Source organism: Centroberyx affinis, unplaced genomic scaffold, assembly GCF_046629955.1.
Source record: "Centroberyx affinis isolate AG114_WGS23_722 - 3 ecotype Tasmania unplaced genomic scaffold, CSIRO-AGI_Caff_v1 ptg001086l_1, whole genome shotgun sequence".
NCBI lineage: Eukaryota > Metazoa > Chordata > Actinopteri > Beryciformes > Berycidae > Centroberyx > Centroberyx affinis.
Window position 1 is genome coordinate 45873 of NW_027279631.1, and position 9147 is coordinate 55019.

A 9147-nucleotide genomic window follows, 5' to 3' on the forward strand; every position below is an offset into this window, starting at 1 on the left:
TAGATGTGAACTGGATGTGAGAGGGTGTCAGACTTTAGTCTTTTAAAAGTCTTTTCAAAGTCTTCTAGTGTATGGTAGGCAGTCCCACCAGAGATCATCAGCACCAGTGTAAGACTTGGCCTAATATTCTATTCTAATACTCAACAGACTGTTTACTTGATAGAATTCACTGTGTCATGGGAAGACATGATGGATGAGGCATTGGATACACTATAGCCCAGGCTGAACAGCAATGCTGGAAAACCAGGGTGTTCCTTCTGGAAGTCAGGTGTTGGGGATTTGTAGCCAAATCCACTCTAGTTTGCTCAGAGTTGGGGATTCATGGTCAGGCATTATGGCAGACCACATGGGAAGTTTCTGAAGCTGAAAAGAAAAGACCACAGTCATGGTCCAAAGTACAGTATATGGCCCTTCCTCAAGTTGGCCTCAGGTCACACAAGGAAACAAACTTTGCATACCACCTGCAAGTTAAATTTACATTTTAGTTAATTTTCAGATATGTTTACAATAAGTAGAACAGAAGAATAAATCTAGATTTATGTATCACCAACTTTATTAATCAAATGATTTAAATTGTGAAACTACAAGGAGCACAAGGGATACTTCTATCAGATCGTATGCATGAGGAAATAATGTAGGAGACAGGCAAAAGTTTTATTTATAGATTAAATGGTATAGGAGCTTGTAACTTTCGTCAAATTTAATGACTACCCATCAGCTTAAAGAAGCTTTACATGAAACATTGTAGGGCTGGACCCGAATATTCGACTATTCGGATATTCGTTCGTTTTGTAGGTATTCGGTTTTCAATTTTGGGATTCGGATATTCGTTTTTTTAAATGTAATTTTATATGTAATGATCGCTGCTTGGGTGTCTATATAGTGATGTCACACTTCCACTCTTGCGGAGTCAGAGTTTACTTTTGTATGGGGAAGTCGCTTGTCTGAGCCCTTGTCTCTAACTTTATGTTATACCGTAAAACTTCAATTAAAAGCCGAGTCCCTTTCACTGGCCGGGTGTGGCTACACGTTTTGACAAATTAAGGCCGGTCTCAATTAGAAGCCGGTTGCCATTGATGCTGCGAAGCAGCATTTTTTTTTTTACTTGCATTCAAATGTCAGTCACATTTGTTGATCGCCATGGCAGCACAAAGAAAAAACTACGACCTGAAATTCAAGCTGTCAGTTGTCGAATTTGCTGAACAAAACAAAACAAGACATTTCTCTGTTGATATTTTTTCGGCTTTAATCCTTTCTAAGGTAGGCTACCGGTATTTTGATACGGGACTCTCCCTCTCTCTCTCTCTGTGCTTTAGAATGTAACCGCTGTGAAACAATCAGAAAATAACGTTTGATTTCTCTGATTCACCGGCTTTCTCGCTACCACCGCTCCCTCTCTTCATTCACTTTCTAGCTCGCTCGCTCGCTCTCTTTTGTGCAAAAGGAATTAAAGGCCTGTCCCATATAGACCTGTCCCAAACATAGGCCGGTTGAGTTCAGTGTTTGAAGCAAATAAAAGCCTGTGCTATTAATTGAAGTTTTATGTATGTTAAGTATGTTTTCAGCGCTGTGTTTTTGTGAGGGGGAACTGTGACTATGTGAACTTTGTCGGGTGAACTGTTGCTCGTGTATGGAAAGCCAAGCAGTTTGAAGGTGCGTGACTGTTAACACGACACACACACACCCTAAAACATTGTATGACTTCGATACCTGCTGAAAACATTGCATGACAGTATCAGGGCATGCAAAATGTGTATACCGGGTATTAGTCAAATTGTGCCCCACCAGCACCCCTTCAAACTCACCCTGGGAGAAAGACAAGCAGCATTATGAAAATGTTGCAGGTGTGCAGGAGGCGTGCCAGGGGGAGGGGGCAGTAAAAAAGGGCATCTGACAGGATATAAGGAGCCATGTCACATCACACATCATCAGACTGGAAGCCCCAGCTGGAAGCCAACGAGACATTGGTCAGCGGCACGCAACTCTGCTTACCTGCACAACTTCTCTAGGTGAGAACATACTGGGTTGATGTATTGTAAACCTGTTTTGTCTTTACTTTTTTAGAATGGAAGTATTTCTAGGCCCGATAAGCTCTGTCTCTCAATCTGTCTGTCTGTCTGTCTTTGTCTTCCTCTCTGTCTGTGTCTGTCATTTTGCTTTGTAGTCCCATTGGACAGTCCAGTAGGAATTTTTGGAGTCCAACTGGCTCTTTCAAGTCCTTCCAGTAACTACCAGAGTATTAACCTCGCAAATCAGACAAGAAACATCTGGCCTCCCTCTCCCTGAGAATGATTTCACTCGGGGGCGTTACCACGTTGTATTATGCTAACTGCTCATTATGTAATACATAATGTAATACATAATGCGTTGTTACATGTGTAATGCTCAAACTCATAATCAAAATGACGCGTCATATGATGTAGGCACAGTGCTCCTCTAGGTTAGCTGGCAAACCATGTTACGTAGCTTAGAACAGTGACTCTCAACCTTTTCCATATTAAGGACCCCTAATTTCGTACACATTAGGGCCACAGACCCCCATCTGAGAATATTTTTATTGTTAGATATGATTCTGTCATAATTTTGTCAGAATTCCATGACTATCTGTATTGTAGGCAGAGAGCTACAGTGAAACTATGATCAAAACAGTCATTCTTCTACATTCTCTAATTGGATTAACTTCTTGTAAATGAAATAATGGTGAAGTTTACCAATTCATCAGTTTGCTGGGGACTCTCTGGAACCCCCTCAAGGACCCTTGGTGGTCCCCTTGGTGGACCCCACGTTGAGAACCACTGGCTTAGAACATGAGAGCCATATTTACCATTTGTATGTGATGTGAACTTCATCCACAGCGATCCGGATTGGTAGGGATGGAGAGTCAACTCCAAAAGAATTGATTCTCGATTCCATCGCATCGATTCTGAGAATCGATTCTACTAATAGACAGAATTGGAGTCGACTCCGACTCAACTCCAAACTCTGGAATCAAAGTAACTGTTTAATCAAACAAATTTTGGGGGAAATGGCTGAACCATTATTAACAACAAGATGCATGGTGTAGCGAATATGGGTTGGAAATCTATTTAAACAGTAATTCACTATTCTTCTAGTTCTTAGGACTTCAGTGACCTCTGATATTAAGGAGACTTACACGCATGGAAGAGACAGAACAACTTTTTTTTCTCATGTAAATGCAAGTTTATTTACACTATACTACATACAGATTATATGATAGGCTATATCAACATGGGATTATGGCAAGAATAACAATTTTCTTGGTTACTATAGGAATAGCAGGGTAATGCTTAATGATTTTGTAATAAATGGGGTAATTATGACGGTCACGGGTTCTACTACCTCTTTGTTTATTGAAAACTATATTATTTTATTGTAAAAAGACCTTGGAATGTCCCACTACCATAATATATGATAGACAGAACCTCATATATTTTGTATCTTCCAAACAGATATGATTTTGAGAGTAGTTTCCCTAAAACGGTCATAACTTATACTATTAAATGACACCAAGAATGGCATACTGACGATGAAAACAACTGTCTATGGTTGTAACTCCCGTAATACATGCCATAACCTCCGTTCAAACTCAAAACCATAGTAAAATGAACATACAAAACACATTCAAACATAAAATTATGCAATTGATATTACAAATGGGATTTTCACAGTCTTTAAGGAGAATCTGGAGGGAACTATCTGTTTTTTTTTTTGTTTTTTTTTTACAACCTGTCATTCCAGCAGGAGGGGGTGAGGGAGTTCATTCAGGAATGCTTCTGATTCTCATCCACATGGAGCGGGAATCTTGACTTGCAGAAAGAGCGGTTGTTAATCCTAGAAGATGTCTTACCAGTGTCTTTCCGGTTTATTACCTCGCTCCTTCAAAACGCTCTCCTTCAAAAAGGTCAGGGTTTTTTGAAGGGGAACCAGGCCTCCTTCTGGTCCTCCATGAGTGCATCCAACAGAAACACAAAGTATTGGCTTCTCCCTCCATGCCATTTTCTTCACCACCAACAGAGTTAGCTGATAGATCAAACTCTTGCTGAATCCAGTAGGAACAAGGGCACTTATAAGTGCACTTATTTGTTATTCTTTGTCCCTGGAATCTGAAAAAAACAGAAGAAACGGATTGAACCATCCACTTTGCGGTCGGCCCCGCCTTATGCTTAGCCTCCTATTGAGACTAGGCTTAAGGCGTGAGGCCGGACGTGTCTCGCAGTGTGATCGACTCCCGAGACTCGTGTGGCTTCAGATAGTTTTAATCAAATGTTGAATGCTGCGTCCTACTGGCTTGACCTGTGTTGTTCCATGTTTCCCCCCAGGTTGGAGACATGGCCACAGAAACCATGGTAACGGCTGCCCTGGGTCGACCTTTCACCTTAGGAATGCTCTATGACTCTCGGCAAGATAGACTGATCCCAGGTAAAACTCATTGGAATGAGATCTACTCTTCACACCTCAATTTACAGGAATGTCAAAGAGAATTTTGCTAGGCTGCCTAGAATAATCTTGACAATCTGATACAATTCTTCAATTTAGTGACCAGAATAAAGCCTTGATTTTAATGGTGCACCATTTAGATTCCATTAGGACCCTTTCATGCATGAATTATTGAATCACACAGTAATATTTTTTTAATGTTTGTTTTTACTTTTAAACAAGTGAAAAATCATGCCAATAACTTTTTTTTTTCAATATATTTTATTTTGAAGGAGTTAGGTATCTGTCCACTGCAGTGGACACCATGCATCAACGGTATAAAAAGTGATTCAGTGGAACTCAATATAGGTCAGAAAAAACATGTTTTTAAAACATTTACTAAGAGCAAATGGTATGAATACACATAAGAACATTTTTTAAAAAACATATGTTTTTTCGGACCTATATTGAATTCCATTGAATCACTTTTTGTACCGTTGATGCATGGTGTCCACTGCAGTGGACAGATACGTCCACTGGAGTGAACAGATGTATTTTCAGTCACAGAAAAAAATGTACAAGAAAAATATTATTAAAATCTGGACAAAAGTATTTCTAACATCTTATTTAGTTTTCTGAGAATAAAAGGATTTAACAGATATTCCTGAGGTACTTGGTGCATCTCCTCTCCCCTCCACCATTTTGAATTTATGATGCAATATCTCAAAATGACAAAGAGAGCCAAAGCTAATAATCAAATGGAATTGTAGACAACGCTTTGGGGGTCCGCCACCTGGTGGTTGGGACATGGTACTACAACTTAAATGGTTCAAAATGGCTTCCAAATATCTGTCCACTGTAGTGGACACCATGCATGAAAGGGCTAGAGTTAGCAGCTAATCGGTTACACATGACGTTAAGTATAAATTATTTACTATGCAAGCATTGGCGAAGAGGTCTAATTTACTATCTCATGTGTATGTGATGCAAAGAGTGCAGTGATTTTCTGAAATAAAGAGATGTCTGACTTTCTCTATTTTGATAACATACTGGCAACATAACTGGTAAAGAGGGGATTTAGCTACAGTATATACAGTAATGTGAAAATGAATATTCAATAGACAAATATCTATTAAGGTTTCAACTAAGACTGCACCAAGATCTTTGGAGTGTATGCTTGGTATTTATGTCTCCCACATACTATTCCAACCAGTCTCCTATCCAGAGAGATACAGATTAGCATTATGCCAATGTTGACTGTCAGAAAGTTCTGGAAGCCCTGCTTTCCCTGCTTTAACGGACGGCTGATGTTTTTCATTCTCCATAGGTTTCACATTGTGGGATGATAAAAGTCTAGAAGAGAGCACAGTTGATAGCGCTCAACACAGCAGTGCATTTGAAATCATTGCATCTGACACCATTGAAGAGAAGTCGAATCATTTGAATGTGGAGGCTTCTCTGAAAGCCAGTTTCTTGTCTGGACTGGTTGAAGTCGGAGGCTCTGCCAAGTATCTGAATGATACCAAGAAATTCCAGAATCAGAGCAGAATAACACTTCAGTACAAAGCTACCACAGCCTTCAAACAGTTGTCCATGACTCACCTTGGAACCAAGAACATGCAATATACAGATGTGTTTGAGAAAGGCCTGGCAACACATGTAGTCACAGGCATCCTTTTTGGAGCAAATGCTTTCTTTATATTTGACAGTGACAAATCAGACAGTAGCCATGTTCAGGACATCCAGGGCAGCATGGAAGTGGTGATAAAGAAGATTCCCACTGTTGAAATTTCGGGGTCAGCTTCTTTTCAAATGACTGATGAAGAAAAAAAGTTGACCAACAATTTCTCCTGCAAGTTCCATGGGGACTTCCATCTTAAAAGCAACCCTACAACCTTTGAAGATGCAGTGAAGACCTACCAGCAACTTCCCAACTTACTGGGAGCAAAGGGAGAGAATTCCGTTCCACTGAAGGTCTGGATGATGCCCTTGAAGAATTTGAATGACAAAGCTCCCCAGCTGTTGAATGACATCAGCGTTGGATTAGTGAGGAAGATTCAGAATGCTCTAGAAGACTTGAGTCAACTGGAAATGAGATACAACGAATCTCTGGAAGACAAAGTAGTGAAATATTTCCCACAGATTCACGAGAAGATGAGCAATTTCAAAAAAATGTGTAAAGATTACACATTTACCCTCCGACAGACCGTGGCGAAGAAACTTCCATCCATCCGTGAGGGTAAAGAAGATGAGAGCGCACTAGAGAAAGTCTTTGAAGAAAGACCCAAGTCGCCGTTCAGCGACGACAACCTGAACAAGTGGATGGATTGTGCAGAGAGAGAAATCAATGTCTTAAGGTCCTGTGTGGACATGATGGCGGGAACAAAAATAAAGATTGTCAAAACTAAGGGAGAGCTGGACAGAGAGGTTCTTGCTTCAGATGTAGAGCACGCTTTGTGTTTTGTTTTCACCTCCCTGGAAAGCGATGACCCCTACCTTAAGGTACTATCCGACTACTTGGATTCACCTAAATCGGGAAGTTTTCAGCCACCTGCGCGGGACCAGTGGTACTTTTCCTACGAAGTGTCTAGCAAGATGAGAGAAAAGGCCAAAGAATTCCGGCTCTTTGCTAGAGCCATGAAGGACAACAGCGATGTCTCTTTCATTGGAGCCGCTGTAGCAAATGAGAAATACAAAGGAGCAAGCATCTACCATTACAGGAAAGGCTGTCTGATCACCGAGGATTTTGCAAAGCCTCAAATCACTAGTGTGGAGACCATAACCGACAAAACAGATTTACTCTGGTGTAAGTTATTCTTTCAGCATTTTTTCATATTAAGTGAAAAAATAAGCTACACAAAATAAGCTACAGAAACCCAATTGGCCATCCCTGATATACCTCCAGACACTCCATTTTGGGCATTTCTTAAGATATTAAGATATTACAGATATTTTAATCATAATAATAATAATGTATTGTATTTACCTAGCACAATTTAAAATACAACAAAATCTCAAGGTCTCATAATTATCAACCATTTTAGCTGGTAACCTAGTCAAGACACAATAAACCTTTAAAGCAGTGGTCCTCAACGTGGGGTCCGGGGACCACCAGTGGCGCTTGAGGGGGTTCCAGGGGGTCCCCAGCAAATTGATGAATTGTTAAACTTCACCATTATTTCATTTTCATTTTAGAATGACTATTTTGATCATAGTTTCTCTGTTATCTCTCTACCTACAATACAGATCGTCATGGAATTCTGGACAAAATCATATCTGACAATAAAAATATTCTCAGATTTGACAAAATCTCATCAAATGGGGGTCTGTGGCTCTAATGTGGACTAAATTAGGGGTCCTTGATATGAAAAAGGTTGAGAATCACTGCTTTAAAGGACTCAAATTTCAGTCCCCTACAAGATTTGCACAGAAAACAGAACCACAGCATATCAATATATTAAAAATATCTTAATATGAACAGTATATTACTAAATTACATGTCCATATTAAACAATGGGAACTAGATTTGAATGTCATAATCACTGTATTATTATTGTTGTGTGCATGCCATTGCGAATCACTGTGAACGGTGATGAGGATGACTAGTAATAGATTGTGTCTTGGTCTCTCCACCAGATGCCTGTGATCTCAACATGGACCCAAACACATTGCAAAAATCCCTTGAGCTTTCTAACAGCAACCAAAAGGTGTCGTACAGACTGAAGGCCTTCAAATATCCCGACAACCCAGAGAGGTTTGACAGCTACGCGCAGGTGTTGTGTAAAGAGGGGTTGACTGGGTGCTGTTACTGGGAGGTAGATTGGACCGGTTTTGTTAACGTAGGCGTCGCGTACAAAGGAGTTGGCAGGAAAGGAAGTGATAAGGAGCTCAGTCTCGGAGGTAATGACAAGTCCTGGGCTGTGATGTATATGGACGATTCAAAAAAAGGCGACACATACACTGCCTATCACAACGGGGAGGAAAGTAGCACCAGTATCAGCGGTTCTGGTATAAAGCAACTAGGAGTGTATCTGGACTGGCCTGCTGGCACTCTGTCCTTCTACAGAGTTTCCTCTAACACACTGAGCCACATCCACACCTTCCGCACCAAATTCACCGAGCCGGTTTACCCCGGCTTCATGATTTGGTTACCTTTCTGCCATCTGTCCCTGCTTCAGGTTTAGGAAGACCAGTATCTCAGAAGGTCTCTATTCTGTCTTTGTCAGACGCACACAGTGAAAAAAAAAAGTTGAATCCTGGTTGTGGTTGTGAATCACCACATTGAGCGCAGTACTTGTAGGATATTGATTTGTCTGATTCTTAAGGCTTTTGCACATACCCAGATCCAAAGATTAAATGAAATGTTCCATAGACATCTAGCTATACTCCATCTGAAGCAGCTGCTTTTGGCAACATTGTTTTTAGCATTAAGCAGACTTATATGTGATTGACTTTTGAAAAAAAATCTGCTTCCTAACCAATTATTTTGAATGGTGAATTGACACCATTATTTATCCATACCAATATTACTTTTCTTTCACTTCATATTGATTCAGTGTACAGCCTGCTTCTCAACAAGGTTTGTGCTTAGATACACTTTGGCAAAACCACAACACTAAATTATTAAAAGCTCAAATTTCAAGCGTTGACAAACAGTTTGACCTTTCCTTGCATGGCAGTGCATTACATAGATGTTTCCTTTATTATAGA

At 40.2% G+C, this 9147-nt stretch overlaps 1 protein-coding gene across 1 annotated transcript; it reads left to right on the plus strand.

The window, feature by feature from the left end:
• Positions 1 to 4349: 4349 nt before the first annotated feature.
• On the plus strand, positions 4350 to 8773 carry LOC139647482 (stonustoxin subunit beta-like). The gene is made up of 3 exons (XM_071523381.1): positions 4350 to 4440; positions 5765 to 7243; positions 8074 to 8773. Exons 1-3 carry the CDS (start codon positions 4350 to 4352, stop codon positions 8619 to 8621), a joined length of 2118 nt encoding a protein of 705 aa, XP_071379482.1. The 3' UTR covers positions 8622 to 8773.
• Positions 8774 to 9147: the final 374 nt, after the last annotated feature.